This window comes from Girardinichthys multiradiatus, chromosome 1 (genome assembly GCF_021462225.1).
Source record: "Girardinichthys multiradiatus isolate DD_20200921_A chromosome 1, DD_fGirMul_XY1, whole genome shotgun sequence".
Lineage (NCBI taxonomy): Eukaryota > Metazoa > Chordata > Actinopteri > Cyprinodontiformes > Goodeidae > Girardinichthys > Girardinichthys multiradiatus.
Window position 1 is genome coordinate 12,176,034 of NC_061794.1, and position 16,891 is coordinate 12,192,924.

General features: G+C 46.0%; 2 protein-coding genes across 5 annotated transcripts; both read right to left on the bottom strand.

Moving 5' to 3' along the window:
- Nucleotides 1–1,848: 1,848 nt before the first annotated feature.
- On the bottom strand, nt 1,849–4,118 carry rassf11 (Ras association domain family member 11). The gene is made up of 3 exons (XM_047375738.1): nt 3,931–4,118; nt 3,642–3,761; nt 1,849–3,550 (listed from the first exon to the last, which is right to left on the bottom strand). The coding sequence occupies exons 2-3, from the start codon at nt 3,742–3,744 to the stop codon at nt 2,226–2,228; spliced, it is 1,428 nt and encodes a 475-aa protein (XP_047231694.1). The 5' UTR covers nt 3,745–3,761; nt 3,931–4,118; the 3' UTR covers nt 1,849–2,225.
- Nucleotides 4,119–5,069: 951 nt separating this feature from the next.
- On the bottom strand, nt 5,070–13,563 carry LOC124874004. Of its 4 annotated transcripts, XR_007039687.1 has the most exons (5): nt 13,127–13,563; nt 11,344–13,054; nt 9,968–10,916; nt 5,165–5,291; nt 5,070–5,092 (listed from the first exon to the last, which is right to left on the bottom strand). XR_007039687.1 is itself a non-coding variant. In XM_047375128.1 (4 exons), the coding sequence occupies exons 1-3, from the start codon at nt 13,510–13,512 to the stop codon at nt 5,169–5,171; spliced, it is 732 nt and encodes a 243-aa protein (XP_047231084.1). In that variant the 5' UTR covers nt 13,513–13,563; the 3' UTR covers nt 5,070–5,092; nt 5,165–5,168. The 4 variants fall into 4 exon arrangements, 1 of the variants encoding a protein (XP_047231084.1); XR_007039689.1 differs by lacking the exon at nt 11,344–13,054; XR_007039686.1 differs by having other exon boundaries at nt 9,968–13,054.
- Between the last annotated feature and the right edge of the window lie 3,328 nt (nt 13,564–16,891).

A 16,891-nucleotide genomic window follows, 5' to 3' on the forward strand; every position in this document is an offset into this window, starting at 1 on the left:
ACAGCCTATTCGTTCAGAAATGTCTTTCTGTGTCTTACCCTCTTGCTTGAGGGTGTCAATAGTGGCCTTCTGGACAGCAGTCAGGTCGGCAGTCTTACCCATGATTGGGGTTTTGAGTGATGAACCAGGCTGGGAGTTTTAAAGGCCTCAGGAATCTTTTGCAGGTGTTTAGAGTTAACTCGTTGATTCAGATGATTAGGTTCATAGCTCGTTTAGAGACCCTTTTAATGATATGCTAATTTTGTGAGATAGGAATTTTGGGTTTTCATGAGCTGTATGCCAAAATCATCCGTATTAAGACAATAAAAGACCTGAAATATTTCAGTTAGTGTGCAATGAATCTAAAATATATGAATGTTAAATTTTCATCATGACATTATGGAAAATAATGAACTTTATCACAATATGCTAATATTTTGAGAAGGACCTGTACTCCTGAAGTGATGATTCAAGTGATGTGTGAAAATATTTTAAAAGCAGATTTATTATATTCAGGTCATTAATGGACTTTAAGGACCAAGCTGAGCTAAGGAAACTGATGTATTTCTGTGTATGATTTATAAAATACGTGTGAGAAACGCTTCTTTAAATCTAATTTTAGAAATTAATTCCTGCTGTCAATCTGGATGCCAAATGGCTGAAGATAACTGTCAGTTGTTCATAAAATGTTTAAATGAGTTGTCTTTAGACTGAAATGTACGTATGAAAAGTTGTCCAAATGTCAAACTATACAAGAAAAGCAAGCACCCTTTTATTAACGGATACTATATTGTGGTTAAAAGTATTTGCGCTCTTACAGATTTGTTATAAATGTTAAATGATTCAGATCCTCAAACAAGATTGAAAATCAAAAATAACCTGAGAAAATACTATAAGCAGTTTTCAAAGGATTTCATTAAAATTTATTGTGATTAACCTGAGTTTAATTTGACCAGCAATAGCCAGGACTTATTAATGCGTATTTGTATATCAAGAAATCTCATAAACAACCTTTGACACAATAAAGTAGGCTCAAGGATCTTAAAAAGCAACGTATTATGCCCTGACCTAAAGAAATTAACAAAAAATCAAAACCTTTATCAGTTTGGAAAAGGTCACAAAGCCATTTGTAAGGCCAGCCGACCACAGTGAGAGCCATTATCAACAAATGGAGAAAACAAAACAGTAGTGAACCTTCCAAGGAGTGTGGACAACTCATCCATGAAGGCACAGAAGAACCCAGAAAAACATCTAAAGCAGCGCAGGCCTCAGTTAAGGTTCGCAGTTTAAGAATAAAAAGAGATAAAAATGGCATTCGTGGAAGAGTTTAAAAACCACTGCTGATCACAAAGAACACCAAGGTCCAGCTCATCACCAAAACACATGTTGATGATCCCCAAGGAAATATTCTGTTGCCTGATAAGACAAAAGTGGAACCTTTTGGAAGGTGAGCATCCTGTTGTATCTGGCATTAAACTAACAGATATGCCTGGAGTCAAATAGTGTGATGTTCTATGGCTGCTTTGGGACACACCATTGACCCACAAATTCTGCTCTGTAGCAGTAAATCCTGAAGGTGAATGCCCAGCCATCAGTTTGTGACTTCTAAGCCTAAGAGAATTTAAATTATCTAGCTGGACGGGGATCCAAAGCACAGCAGCAAATCCACCCCTGAATAACTCAAAAAGAAAAGCTGTAGTAGTGTTCTAGTCAAAGTCTGGACTTACACCTTGAGATGCTGTCACATAACCTTAAAAAGGGTAATTCATGCTCGAACTTGCGAATGAAGCCGAGTTAAAACAATTCAGCAAAGTCTTGGCTGAAAATTCCTCCACTGTGGTGTAAAAAAAACTCAGGCCGAATCACAAACACCAGGTGGTAGTTCTTAGGTTTAGGAGGCAATTGCTTTTTCACAGCTCTGTATTTACAGCATAAGTTACACCTTTAAATCCAGCTCTGAAACCCAAAACATTCAGGAAGTATTATTTACAAACTAAACACAAATAAAATTAAGGATTTGGTTAATTGCTTGGTTAGGCGTTAGGTTTCAGAGATACATGACAAATTGCAGCTTAAATGTAGCCAGGTTTTCTAGGTTTAAACATCAAACCATAGTCATCTGAAGGATAATATTGTAACAGTGAAAGCAGAATAATTTCAGTCTGTTTTTGAACATTGAAAATGTTCCTTTGATGAAGATATCACAGCTATATTACAATGAAGAATTCAATCTTCAGCGGCTGACTCTAAAGCTTGGTACTTCTCAGGTATATAGTGAGCTCAGAGCGATGAATCACCTTCTTTTCATCCTGGGATTGAGCCTTTTGAGCTTCTGACCAGCGTTTCCACCACTCCCTTAGTTCAGTAGGTCCTGTGGGCCGACGCTCCTTTATCTGATTTGGAGCAACTAGAGCATGAGGAGTGCTGTGGTCTTCTTTGGGCAGGAACTTCCTGTTGACATTTACATCCACACTGGATCCTTCCAGATTTTCGGCCTTTTTCGAGCTGGCAGGCATCTTTGTTGCAACTTTTTCATTAGCTTTTAAAACTACCTCTGGGTCTTCTTGAGCAATATTTAGATTGCCAAAAGAATCAAAGCCCTGCATTTTGCACTTGTATTCCTCCAATTTAGCTTTGCACTCCACAGCCTTGGCTCTCATTTTGAGGAACTGATGCTGCAAGTCTTTCTCGTAACTCTCCTCAGCTTTTAGTTCATTCTCCCAAAATTTGATCTGCTCCAACACCTCTGCAACCGATCTGTCCTGAGCTTCTTCATTGGCTCTTTTGGCTTTCTGCTTTTGCTCGAGGTCAAAAATCAGTTTGTCTGTGTTTGTTATTTGGACCTGTAAGTCCTGCAAGCACAACAGCTGACATATGATGGATTCTCTTAGCAGGTTTTTTTCATCTTTGGTCACTGCTGCACAGATTGAGCTGCTCAAGTCAGATTTGAACTCTTCAGTTTTCTTTGAGCACTTGCTGTTTTCCTTTGTCTGATTTCCAATGCAGCAGGATGTTTGATGGTCCAAGTCAGATTTTGAAATTTTCTGACCTCGGCCTGTATCTTTGCTATTCTGCTCTGGTTGTTCTTTTGAAATAAAGAGGGACAAATCCAAAGAGGTACGGCCCTTTTTATCCGTCCTCTTGTTTTGCTTGTCACTAGTCGTACTGTAGACCTTTCCTTTGCCAAGACTTTCCAGCCATTCCCAGGCCTCCTCCATGAGAGTCAGAGACTTTCTTTTAGGCTTCTTTAGGTCATGTTTTTTCTTCTCTGCCTCTTCTCTGAACGTGGACAATGGCGGCAAGCTTTGGCGGTGCAAGCTTAGGGAGCCGCTGCTTTTCCTCATTTTAGGTCCTACTTCTTTCCGTCTCAGTGGCGGACAGGGCTGGTATCTGCCAACTTTCCCTCTGCCCATTTCATCCAAAGTAGAGGGCCCATTGTGTTGGAGGCTGAGCTGGACCTCCTTGGCCTGCTCACCGTACTTCTCCAATGTCTCCAGAAGTCGTTCATCGGGGGTCATGCACCGCTCAAAGTCTTTGAATTTCTCTCGCAAGGTGTAGCGTCCTGGCTGCCCTGAAAAAAGGAGAGTAATAGTGTGGCCATGAGTTCAGCCAGCATGTCTGAAAGGGATTTTGGTAGTATGTGGACTTACAAGAATACTTACCAAGAGATTGAGCCAATACTAGGACCACTTCTTGGCAGGTTGTTTCCTCTGTAACTCCACACACAACGCGTTGGATGCCGTTGACAGACACCTTCAACTCCATTCTGCCCAAATCTTGATCTGAAAAAGGAGTTGGTCTTCGACTGAACAAAGGATCTTGTTTCAAGCAGTGGAGACAGTTTAATGACTGTACATTTATCTGTCATCCCATTTAGTCTGAGTGTGGGTTTATCATTCTTGCAGGTAGTTTTGATAATATAGCTTTAATAAGAAAATTATAGAGACCGACCTGATTCTCCTGTCTGTAGAAACGATCCTCAGACCAGCTTAGTCTCGATGTGGATCTCCTGGTCAAGAGGAACAGTAGAGCAATTAAAGTTCATTAAAATTCCTGAGGGCAGTTACCACAGGGGACGCTTTAAGATCCCACCCATCTTGCATAATTACTATAAAAAAAAAAAAAAACACTGACGGTGGGAAGCTCTTTTGAAGTTATTTTCTGGTTTGCCAGGGTATGTCTTTTACTCACATTATAGTTCTGTGGATAAGTTTTAAACTCTTCTGAATATAAATGGTAAATGAACTGAATTTATATAGTGCATTTCTGGTCATACCGACAACTCCAAGCGCTTTACACTAGAGCCATATTCACCCATTTGCACTCACTAACACCCACACAGATCGGTAGGCATGATGTGGTGTAGTGCTTTGCCCAGGGGAACATCAACATGTGACAGGAGGAAGCTGGAATCAAAACCACAACCTTTTGATTGCAAGACGTCTACTCTTCTCACTGAGCCACAATCGTCCATATACCGTTCCTCTAGCCCAGGTTTCAGAAACCTTTACAACCCCAAGAGAAGTTGTTGCCTTCATTCCGGTGAAACAAAAGCAACATGACTCTTCGAAACAAACTAGCTTGTTTTTATAATAGCTACTATAGAAAATTCATTTAGATTTTTTAAATTAAAGAACAATTGTACATTTTGAGGTTTAAGACATTTGTTTTAAATTAGACAATTTTTTATTCAAAATTATGTAAAAAAAACAAACAAAAAAAACTACTACATGTAAATAAATATTCTTTAAACTTTTAATGACACTTTGTGGCAATGTTATGCATTTATTGCATGAAAACACCCACAGCTAGCCTTTTCTTAAAACACTATTACATTTTAAAACATTAAATTAAATTTTGTTGTGAAGTGTCTAAAAGGCCCCATAAGGCTCCAGCAAACCCCTGCAATAGCTAAATAACAGGTGTACAGACCAGATGGGGAAATACATGGAAAATAAGGCTTAAAGTTGTTTTACATCATTTTATACCACATTAATGTCACGACCAGAGACAGAGAACCCAAATTCAGCCAAACACAAAGTGATAAGTAAAAGGTTTATTCAGTAACTCAGGATCAGAGAGCAGGAGAACAGCAGTCAGCTTCCAGGAACCACTAAGGACAGAGAGACTAGTTAGGGGCTGAATAAAACTCAGGATTTGCAAGGAGTTAGATAAAGCCACTAACCTTCTCAGTCTGGGGATGAGGCACAGAATCCAGAGGAGGAAGTGATCCAGACAGTTAATGAGGAAGCGTCCAACAGACTGAAATCGGATTGCCGACTGATCCAAATCCTCCGAGAAGTCAGCTGAAACTGTGATAGAAACACAGAGAGCTGTGATTGTCCTCTTGACAGTAATTCCAGGCGGACTTGAGAGCCAGACGGGCTCAGGTTGAATAAACCAGTGGTTAGGCTGAAGCGTAAATCCAGGGACAGAAACGGTTGAATTCCAGGGCTAGAGGCATCAGACAAGGGGCAGGCAGAGGCAGAAAACCAGAGGCACAGAGTCGTACGCGTACTCGTCGTCTTCCGCTTTATCTGGGACCGGGTCGCGGGGGCAGCAGACTCAGCAGAGACGCCCAGACGTCCCTCTCTCCAGACACCTCCTCCAGTTCCTCCAGGGGGAGCCCAAGGCGTTCCCAGGCCAGCCGAGAGACATAGTCCCTCCAGCGTGTCCTGGGCCGTCCCCTGGGCCTCCTCCCGGTGGGACGTGCTTGGAACACCTCCCAAGGAAGGCGTCCAGGAGGCATCCGGTATAGATGCCCGAGCCACCTCAACTGGCTCCTCTCGATGTGGAGGAGCAGCGGCTCTACTCCGAGCCCCTCCCGGATGGCCGAGCTCCTCACCCTATCTCTAAGGGAGTGCCCGGCCACCCTACGGAGGAAGCTCATTTCAGCCGCTTGTATCCGGGATCTTGTTCTTTCGGTCATGACCCAAAGTTCATGGCCATAAGTGAGGGTAGGAACGTACACCGACCAGTAAATTGAGAGCTTTGCTTTTCGGCTCAGCTCTCTCTTCACCACAACGGACTGGCACAGCGCCCCCATTACTGTGGCAGCCGCACCGATCTGTCTGTCGATCTCCCGCTCCATTCTTCCCTCACTCGTGAACAAGACCCCGAGATACTTAAACTCCTCCACTTGAGGCAGGAACTCCCTCCAACCTGAAGAGGACAAGCCACCCTTTTACGGTCGAGTACCATGGCCTCGGACTTGGAGGAGCTGATCCTCATCCCAGCCGCTTCACACTCGGCTGCGAACCGCCACAGCGCATGCTGTAGGTCTTGGCTAGAGGGGGCCAGCAGGACCACGTCATCTGCAAAAAGAAGAGACAAAATCCACTGGTCCCCAAACCCGACCCCCTCCGGCCCTTAGCTGCGTCTAGAAATCCTGTCCATAAAAGTTATGAACAGGACCGGTGACAAAGGGCAGCCCTGCCGGAGTCCAACATGCACCGGGAACATGCCGGCAATGCGGACCAAACTCCTGCTCCGCTCGTACAGGGACCGGATGGCCCCTAGTAAAGGGCCCCCGATTCCATACTCCTGGAGCACCCCCCACAGGGCATCACGAGGGACACAGTCGAATGCCTTCTCCAAGTCCACAAAACACATGTGAACCGGTTGGGCAAACTCCCATGAACCCTCGAGCACCCTGTAGAGGGTATGGAGCTGGTCCAGTGTTCCACGGCCGGGACGAAAACCACACTGCTCCTCTTGAAGCTGAGGTTCGACTATCGGTCGGACTCTCCTCTCCAATACCCTGGCGTAGGCCTTACCAGGGAGGCTGAGGAGTGTGATCCCCCTGTAGTTGGAACACACCCTCCCAGTCTGCCAGTCCAGAGGCACTGTCCCCGACCGCCACGCAATGTTGAAGAGACGTGTCAACCATGACAGCCCTACAACATCCAGAGACTTGAGGTACTCAGGGCGGATCTCATCCACCCCCGAAGCCTTGCCACCGCAGAGCTTTTTAACCACCTCGGTGACTTCAGCCTGGGTGACGAAAGAGTCCGACCCCGAGTCCCCAGCCTCTGTTTCCACCACGGAATGCGTGATGGCAGGATTGAGGAGATCCTCGAAGTACTCCTTCCACTGCCCGATAATGTCCTCAGTCGAGGTCAGCAGTCTCCCGCCCCCACTATAAACAGTGTTGGCAAAGCACTGCTTTCCCCTCCTGAGGCGACGGACGGTTTGCCAGAATCGCTTCGAGGCCAACCAGTAGTCCTTCTCCATGGCCTCACCGAACTCCTCCCAGGCCTATGTTTTTGCCTCTGCCACAGCCCGGGCTGCAGCACGCTTGGCCTCACGGTACCCGTCAGACACCTCAGGAGTCCCACAAGCCAACCACAGCCGATAGGACTCCTTCTTCAGCTTAACAGCATCCCTTACTGCCGGTGTCCACCACCGGGTTCTGGGATTGCCGCCGCGACAGGCACCGCAGACCTTACGGCCACAGCTACGGGCAGCAGCATCGACAATAGATGCGGATAACATGGTCCACTCAGATTCTATGTCTCCAACATCCCCCGAGATCTGGTCGAAGCTCTCCCGGAGGTGGGAGTTGAATACATCCCTGGCCGAGGGCTCCGCCAGACATTCCCAGCAGACCCTCACTATGCGCTTGGGCCTGCCAAGTCTGACTGGCTTTCTCCTCCTCCAGCGGATCCAACTCACCACCAGGTGATGATCAGTGGACAGCTCAGCCCCTCTCTTCACCCGAGTGTCCAAAACATGCGGCCGAAGATCTGATGATACGACAACAAAGTCGATCATCGACCTCCTGCCTAGGGTATCCTGGTGCCAAGTCCACTGATGGACACCCTTATGTTTGAACATGGTGTTCGTTATGGACAAACCGTGACTAGCACAGAAGTCCAATAACAAAACACCACTCGGATTCAGATCGGGGAGGCCATTCCTCCCGATCACGCCTCTCCAGGTGTCACTGTCGTTCCCCACGTGGGCATTGAAGTCCCCCAGCAGAATAATGGAGTCCCCAGGAGGGGCACTATCCAGCACCCCCGACAGAGACGCCAAGAAGGCCGGGTACTCCGCACTGCCACTCGGCCCGTAGGCTGAAATGATAGTCAGAGACCTCTCCCCAACCCGAAGGCGCAGGGATACGACCCTCTCATCCACTGGGGTAAACCCCAACACGAGACGGCTGAGCTGGGGGGCAACAAGCAAACCCACACCAGCCCGCCGCCTCTCCCCGTGGGCCATTCCAGAGTAGAACAGAGTCCAACCCCTCTCAAGGAGATGGGTTCCAGAGCCCACGCTGTGCGTGGAGGCGAGCCCGACTATTTCTAGTTGATAACTCTCGACCTCCCGCACAAGCTCAGGCTCCTTCCCCCCCAGCGAGGTGACATTCCACGTCCCTAGAGCCAGCCTAAGCATCCGGGGATCGGGCCGCTGAGGTCTCCACCTTCGTCCGCCACCCAATCCTCTTTGCACCGGTCCCTCACGGTTCCCCCTGCAGGTGGTGGGCCCACTGGGGGATGGCCTTGCGTCTCTCATTCGGGCTCGGCCCGGCCGGGTCCCACGAGGAGCAACCCGGCCACCAGGCGCTCTCCGACAAGTCCCGACCCCAGGCCTGGCTCCAGGGTGGGACCCCGGCTCCGCCGTACCGGGCGACGTCACGTGCCTCGATATTTTTGTCTTCATGAGGGATTCTTGAACCACTAATTGTCTGACCCATCACCTAGAGCCTGTTTGCCATGGGAGACCCTACCAGGGGCATTTAGGCCCCAGACAACATAGCCTCTAGGATCATTTGAGCACTCAAACCCCTCCACCACGTTAAGGTGATGGTTCAAGGAGGGGAGAAAATCAGAGTCAAAATCCAGAAATCCAATCCATCAAACAAGGAGCAGGCAGGCAAAATCCATGAGGCAAGGCAAGGTCAGAGAACAAGACCAGTCAGGAAGGAACGCTGGATAACTACTCACAAATGTTTTCAAAAATCTCCCGAGATGGGACACCACATAGGGCTTGATCCGGTACACGTGGAAGGTAGGGTGAAGTCTCATGGCATGAGGCAGACGTAAATGAACAGCCACAGGATTGATGATCTTGGATATGGGAAAGGGTCCCACAAAACGAGGTGCCAGCTTACGGGAGTCAACCAGGAGTGAGAGGTCCTCAGTGGACACCCAAACCTTCTGTCCCACCTGGTAGCTTGGAGCAGGGACTCTCCGACAATTTGCTGTGCATGCCTGCAACTCAGACATCCCGATCATGGACCTTTTGATGCGCTGACATCTTAGGGCCGCTGCCTGAGCAGAAGGAACCTCAGCTTCTTTCTCCTGGACTGAACAAGGGTGGCTGAAAACCAAACACAACTTGGAAAGGGGATAACCCTGTGGCACTAGCCGGGAGGGTGTTGACAGCATATTCAACCCAGGGTAAATTTTGAGACCATTTTGTTGCGTCTGACTCACATAATGTGTGCAGTTTGGTCTCTACCTCCTGGTTGGCCCTCTCAGTCTGTCCATCTGACTGTGGGTGAAATCCTGAGGACAAACTAACTGTAATCCCCAGCAAAGAACAAAACTCTTTCCAGAAATGTGATACGAACTGGGGTCCTCTGTCCGAGACAATGTCTGTGGGTATGCTATGAAGGCAAAAAACCTCACGTGCCACAATGTCCCCCATTTCCTTGGCCGAAGGCAACTTCTTGAGGGGGATAAGGTGAACCATCTTAGAAAACCTGTCAATAACAGTTAGCAGAACTGTGAAGCCATTAGAAACTGGCAAACCTGTCACGAAGTCCATGGCTATGTGTGACCAAGGACGAGGAGGAATAGGTAGTGGATGTAAGAGTCCAGCAGGAGGACGACGAGAAGACTTGGCTTGGGAACATTTACTACAAGCTGTGACGTAATCTGTAACATCTTTGACAAGAGATGGCCACCAAAACTGAGTCCGGACCATCTGCAACATCCTGCTGATACCAGAACAGATGTGAATTATGGCATGAATTAAGTACCTTGGGTATGAGGCGCTCCGGGACGAAACACCGGTCAGGTGGGCATGAAGTTGGGATAGGAAGGTCTTTGGTGGCATCTCTAATCTCTCCTTCCAATTCCAACATGGTGACAGAGAGTCTCACTGATTCCAGGAGAATAAATTCATCCTCCCCAGAGGCCTGTGACTCGGAGGGTTCCTGTATTCTGGACAGGGCGTCCGCTTTGCCATTTTTGACTCCAGGCCTGAAAGACAGAGAAATTGAATCTTCCAAAAAATAAAGCCCACCTTGCCTGCCTGGGATTAAGGCGCTTTGCAGATCTCAGTTATTCCAAGTTCTTATGATCTGTCTAAACAAGAAACGGTTCCTTAGCCCCCTCTAGCCAATGCCTCCACTTCTCGAGAGCCAACTTGACTGCCAACGGTTCTCGGTCCCCCACATCGTAATTGCGCTCTGCTTGGGACAAAGTCCTAGAAAAGAAGGCACATGGGTGAATAAGATCATCAGAACTTCTTTGGCTTAGGACTGCTCCAACCCCAGTGTTTGAGGTGTCAACCTCCACTATGAACTGTTTATCAGGGTTAGGGGACCATAGAACAGGAGCAAATGTAAATAAACCTTTGAGCTTGACAAAAGCTCTTTTGGCCATTTCGTTCCATACAAAATTGGTCTTAGACTAAGTGAGAGCATTGAGAGGGGCTGCTACAAGGCTATAATTTCTGATGAAATGTCTGTAAAAATTAGCAAACCCCAGAAACCTTTAAAGTTGTTTGCGATTGGTAGGAGAAGGCCATTCCAAGACCGCCTTGACTTTGGAGGGGTCCACCATGACTTGGTCTGGAGAGATGATGAATCCTAGGAATGAAGTGGTGGTGGTGTGTAACTCACACTTTTCAGCTTTGACAAACAGATGATTTTGAAGAAGACGGAGGAGAACGGCCCAAACATGACTTCTGTGAGTTTCCAGATCCTGGGAATAAATCAGAATGTCGTCAAGGTAAACAAAAACAAACTGTCCAACCATGTCCCTCAGGACATCAGTCACCAATGCCTGAAAAACTGCAGGAGCATTGGTTAAACCAAAAGGCATTGCACAGTACTCATAGTGACCAGTGGGTGTGTTAAATGCTGTCTTCCATTCGTCCCCCTCCTTGATGCGGACAAGGTGGTACGTGTTTCTTAAGTCTAGCTTAGAGAAAATCTTGGCCCCTTGAATCTGGTCAAAAGCAGTGTTCATGAGTGGTAGAAGGTATCGATTCTTGATGGTGATGTCATTTAGTCCCCTGTAGTCGATGCATGGTCTCAAGGAACCATCCTTCTTCCCCACAAAGAAGAAGCCTGCCCCTGCTGAAGAAGAAGGTCTGATTATACCAGCCATTAGTGATTCATCAACGTACTTCCTCATGGCTTGGTTCTCTGGTCCAGACAATGAATACAATCGACCCCTAGGGGGAGATGTGCCAGGTAGGAGCTCAATGGCACAGTCATAGGGTCTGTGAGGTGGAAGTGCCGTGGCTCTGGACTTGTTGAAAACCTCCTTAAAAGCATGATATTCGGGAGGCACCTTAGACAAATCGGGCTATGTCTCCTCAATGTAATTTTCCAGAATATTATCTGCGGTGGCAGAAGACAAACACGTGGCCGAGCAGGACTTAGCCCAGCCCAAAATCTCTTTGGCTTGCCAGTCAATGTGGGGGGTTGTGCTTTTGTAACTAGGAGGCTCCTAAAACAAATGGTAGTGTAGGCGAGTTGATGATCCTGAAAGTCACTTCATCCAAATGGGTGCTCCCCAGTGTGAGTTTGATTACCTCTGTTTTGTAGTGTGAACTGTTGATACTATGACCACCCAAAGCCAGAACATTACAGGAGTCAGACGTGGGAAGAAGCTTGATGTCATGGTCCCTGGCGAATGACTCATCCATAAATTCTGTGTCCACCTCTGAGTCAATGAACACTAACACCTGATGAGAAGTAGAAGATACTTGAATGGTTGCAGGAAATGAGCATGAGGAGACGGACAGTTGACTTCGGCTCAGTAGAGTTCTCCTCACCTCTACTGAGCCTGGGCTTTTAACGGACACCTGAAGGCAACATGACCCTGTCCACCACAATAAAAACACAAGTTGTTCTTCCTACGTCGATCGCACTCCTCCGCAGAAATCTTTGAACGACCCAACTGCATGGGCTCATGGTCATAACGGTGATCAGAAGGGGGTGGAAGACCCTTGGGTTCAAGGTGGGGAACAGGACTGTGATCTGAGGAGGGTTTAACCTCTCTATGACGCCTCTCCCTCCTCCTTTCTGTGAGCCGTAAATCAATGCGGGTTGCCAGGTCCTCAAGTTGGTGAAGGGAGGCAGGGTAGTCCCAGGTAGCCAGTTCATCCTTGATGTTCTAATTAAGACCTTGCATGAAAGCATCCATTTGAGCATGCTCATTCCAAAAACTGTCAGCTGCCAACAAATGAAAGTCAATGATATCTGATGTGATGCTTCGCTCTCCCTGTTTTATGGAGAGTAAACCTCTGGCAGCTTCACAACTGGAAAGAACTGTGTCAAAAACCCTGATAAGCTCCTTGGAGAATGCAGCATAAGAAGCACATGTGACCGAACCATTCTGCCACTCAGCAGTGCCCCATTGCTTAGTCTTTCCAGAGATCAGGGAAATGACAAACGCCACCTTAGAGCGTTCAGAAGGGAACGAAGAAGGCTGAAGCTCAAAATGAATCTCACATTGAGTAACAAAAGCATGGCACTGGTCCGGATCTCCCTTAAACAGTTCAGGAGGCGTGAGTCTAGGCTCTCTTACCACAGCGGAAAGATCAGGAACTCTGGGGGAAACTGGCTGTGAGGGCGCTGGTCTGGAAGCAGGAGTCATGGAGCACAGCATAGAAATAATTTTCCTCATGCCAGAATCTAGACGGGCAATAGAGTGATCAACATTGTGCGCCACTGCTGTGCTGGCAATGGGTCCATCTTTTGGCCAGATTTTACTATCACGACCAGAGACAGAGAACCCAAATTCAGCCAAACACAAAGTGATAAGTAAAAGGTTTATTCAGTAACTCAGGATCAGAAAGCAGGAGAACAGCAGTCAGCTTCCAGGAACCACTAAGGACAGAGAGACTAGTTAGGGGCTGAATAAAACTCAGGATTTGCAAGGAGTTAGATAAAGCCACTAACCTTCTCAGTCTAGGGATGAGGCACAGAATCCAGAAGAGGAAGTGATCCAGACAGTTAATGAGGAAGCGTCCAGCAGACTGAAATCGGATTGCCGACTGATCCAAATCCTCCAGGGAATTAACTGAAACTGTGATAGAAACACAGAGAGCTGTGATTGTCCTCTTGACAATAATTCCAGGCAGACTTGAGAGCCAGGCGGGGTCAGGCTGAATAAACCAGTGGTTAGGCTGAGGCATAAATCCAGGGACAGAAACAGGGTTGAATTCCAGGGCTAGAGGCATCAGACAAGGGGCAGGCAGAGGCAGAAAACCAGAAGCAGAAAACAGAGTCAAAATCCAGAAATCCAATCCGTCAGACAAGGTGCAGGCAGGAAGGGCAAAATCCATGAGGCGAGTCAAGGCAAGGTCAGAGAACAAGATCAGTCAGGAAGGAACGCTGAATTTCAAAAATCTGGCACCGTCTGCCTGTCAGTTGGCTGTATATAACTGCAGCTCCACAGGTGTGTGGCATGACGGTGATTGCGCAGCAGCAGCAGCAGACAGGTGAAGCAGATGAGTTAATTAATGAGTGAGAGCAGGGCAGGCAGACTGGCCAGAATCATAACAATTAAACCTATTTCATTCTCCCCATCAGACCTATTTCTGTTCTGCCATGTTATAACTTTACTTTTAAAGTGTCTCAGCCGTACATCTACCTCTTAGGCTAATTGGGCTGCAGTTAAACCTCAGCAGTGCTGGTGTTATTAGATCCAGCTGTTCTCTGAAAGCCTTAGTGTTTGTAAGAGAACATTAGTGGACAAAGACCATCATGAAGACCAAGGAACACAGCAGACAGCTCGGGGGTAAAGTTATGGAGAAGTTAAAGGCAGGGATAGGTTATAAAACAATATCCAAGCTGTTTGATCCATAGCCTTCCATCCAGTATTTGTCATCCACAGCATTCTTTAAATTCTGTTTAATGCAAATCTCAGTGTTCTCAGATATATGTGTTGAAAAATAATTTACATCAGCAGAGGTTTCATGCTCAGAACTCAAATTGTAAATTCAGAGATGACAATTAATGTTTCACATTACCCATGTGTTCATAGTATTCTTGTATATTTCTAAAAACGGTATACAATAGTACAGTGTTGTTTTTTTTGTTTTCCATGCAGTACAATTTGAAATTATCCAGGGATTCCTCTGTATTTTTCTGAAACATTTGGGTCAGTTTGTGTACTTAGCATGACATGGCTTTTTTTTTTTTTTACAGTGGACATGTTTTATAGCTCTGGGCGTTCCTTTTTGTCGTTTCAACAGGAAGAGTGATTACAAGTCAAACAGAACATGTAAACAAGCTGTAACTCTATCCTGAATGTCCTGTGCATGGTTAGGAGCTGCACTGTAAGAAAAATTTTACTGTTTTACTTACCTTTTAATTGGTAATGTTTATATTTTACTTAATTTGCAGTGTTGATATGGACAACATGGCTCATTGGCCAGGGTGCCATGGGCCTTGGGGGCATTAGGAGTACTTGGGGGAATTGGTCTCCCTTCTGTACTTTGCCCAGTGTAAAGATTCATAGTGCTAACTGTATTTTGTATATAATCCCGACTGCCTTTGATAATCTCTTTTTAAAAATCTAAAATACTCAAACTAAACTGGATTGTTCTACCCTGCAAAAACATTCCATAAGACAGTAGATGTATGAAACCTTTCATCTATTTGTTAAGTCACAAAACATAAGTATCTTCAATGCTTCTTTAGCATCACCATCACTTACAATTGAGTCAAGTAAGAAAACACAATACATTCATTTCAGTTCAATTGTATTGAATAAATGTCACATTATGAAAACAATCACAGCACCTTAGTCGGTGAAACTCCAAAGTTCAATTACGACACCACTGTCATTGGTCTGATTCAGGACAATGATGAGTTTGCATACACAAAGTAGGTAGATTGGCTGGAACCACTTGGAACTTAACCTGCTCAAGACTGTGGAGATGACTGGATTTCTGGAGAACACCCTCCACACTCTTTCTCCTCACCATCCTCAACAACAATATATTGTGTCCCCTGCTTGGTGCCGGAAGGTCTTGGGACCGGTTCCCATGCTTGGCCTGCACGGCTGGGTGTGGCAGTGTGGCTGGCCCGGGGGTCTCGGTGCCTTTCATCTCACTCTGTGCCTCTTTGGCCTGAGGCCTGCTGCTCCTGTGCCTTGCTGGCAACCTACTTTTGAACTGGGCATATGGCTGACCTGGGGTGATGCTTGATACCTGGTGCCTGGGACTGCCGCTGCTTCTTCCCAGAGCTGGGTCTACCTGCCCTTTGTTGCTCTTTGTTGCTGTGGATTGTAGGTCTTCTACCGTTCTCGCTATACGTACAAATGTACATTTCCCTCATCACAAACGCACTTATTTCGACACCTGCTGTATGCTCGCCCACATGACCACCCACCCACCAGCTCACTCATGCACACTCACCCATGCACCGACACACAATTACAGAAATGGTCAAAGGTCATACAAACTCAGGTTACTATACCATAGGTGGGGTCTACCTACTTTGATGTTGGATTGAATCCGAAATTAATAAAGTTAATCACACTATTGGGATACTGTTTTGAGATATTCTTTTGGTAGAAAAACAACAATAACAAAAAAACACTATATCTACCGTGGATTACATCTGGTTCCTAGAAATCATCCCTTTTTTTTTCCCACTTAGACAATGTATTGGAAGAAGGCTGAAAGGAAGTTGCTGACAAGCTTATGGCATCTTTCCACTGGCTTTTGGACTGTTTATCTTTTATGATGAGCTCAAAGTTCAATTAAAATATTACCTTAAATTTACTAGGGGTATGAGTAATTTTGGGCCTGACTGTATTATGTCCTTGATTCTTTCAATAAAAGCTTTAATTATTTACAACTAAATTAGAGAAAGAAATCAAAGCCACAGTCACATCAGGACTAAAAATGGACACACACAAGTTTGTATTTATATCCCCATCAGGGAATTGCATTGACTTTCATTTAATTGAGTAACTCCATTTGTGCTTTACCTGATACCCAACCATGATCATTACGCATGCATTCTCAACCATAACCCTAAAAATGGTGGTTCGGGCTTTGGTCCCATTAAGACCTGTCAGTCTTCTAATGGTAAGTTATTATAATTGAATATTAATAATAGCAAATATAAACAGGTAAGCACATGCACACACACACACACACCTTAAACCAAAATGACATTTTTGAGAGATGCAGCATCCAGGGCCTCTACTGGCTAAATCTAACCACATCAAAGAACTCAAGCCAACCTGGGGAAGTCTACAATTCCCCAGGAATCAATCGTAAACCTGGCCAAGAATGCTGAAATATAGTATCAATTATTAAAGTTTAACAATTTAAAGACCGAGCAAGTATTTAAAGACAAGTTATTGACAAGTTTTCTGGACAAAATAACGACGCCAACAGATGTGTCTGTGGTTGGATAATTAAAGGATAGACAGCACAGACTCAAGTCAATCACCAGCAAAGGGGGGGTACTGTCATGGGCTGCTAGCTGCTATCATAAAAGGTAGGCTAACTTAACCTCTGCAGGTTAAAGATGGACTGAAAATCAATCCTAAATGTACATTCTGGAACATTTTGTATGGTGATCATAGTACCGAGAAGTGCTCAGCAGAATTCAATAGGTCTCAGCTTGCTGGCAAGGGCGTCAAAGATGCAAGAAAAATGACCTGGCCCCTTCTTCACATCAACATGTGTGCCTGATACAAAT

What these genes read in the sequence shown, in the direction of transcription:
- rassf11 (XM_047375738.1), bottom strand. Translation starts at nt 3,744, where the DNA reads ATGGAGTTGAAGGTGTCTGTCAACGGCATCCAACGCGTTGTGTGTGGA. An exon ending in AGTATTGGCTCAATCTCTTG is followed by an intron (nt 3,551 to 3,641) that starts GTAAGTATTCTT and finishes TCCTTTTTTCAG; the next exon opens with GGCAGCCAGGACGCTACACC.
- LOC124874004 (XM_047375128.1), bottom strand. Translation starts at nt 13,512, where the DNA reads ATGGATTTTGCCCTTCCTGCCTGCACCTTGTCTGACGGATTGGATTTC. An exon ending in CTCATCCCTAGACTGAGAAG is followed by an intron (nt 10,191 to 13,126) that starts GTTAGTGGCTTT and finishes TCTGTCTTTCAG; the next exon opens with GCCTGGAGTCAAAAATGGCA. An exon ending in CGGAGCGCCTCATACCCAAG is followed by an intron (nt 5,292 to 9,967) that starts GTACTTAATTCA and finishes TTTCTATCACAG; the next exon opens with TTTCAGCTGACTTCTCGGAG.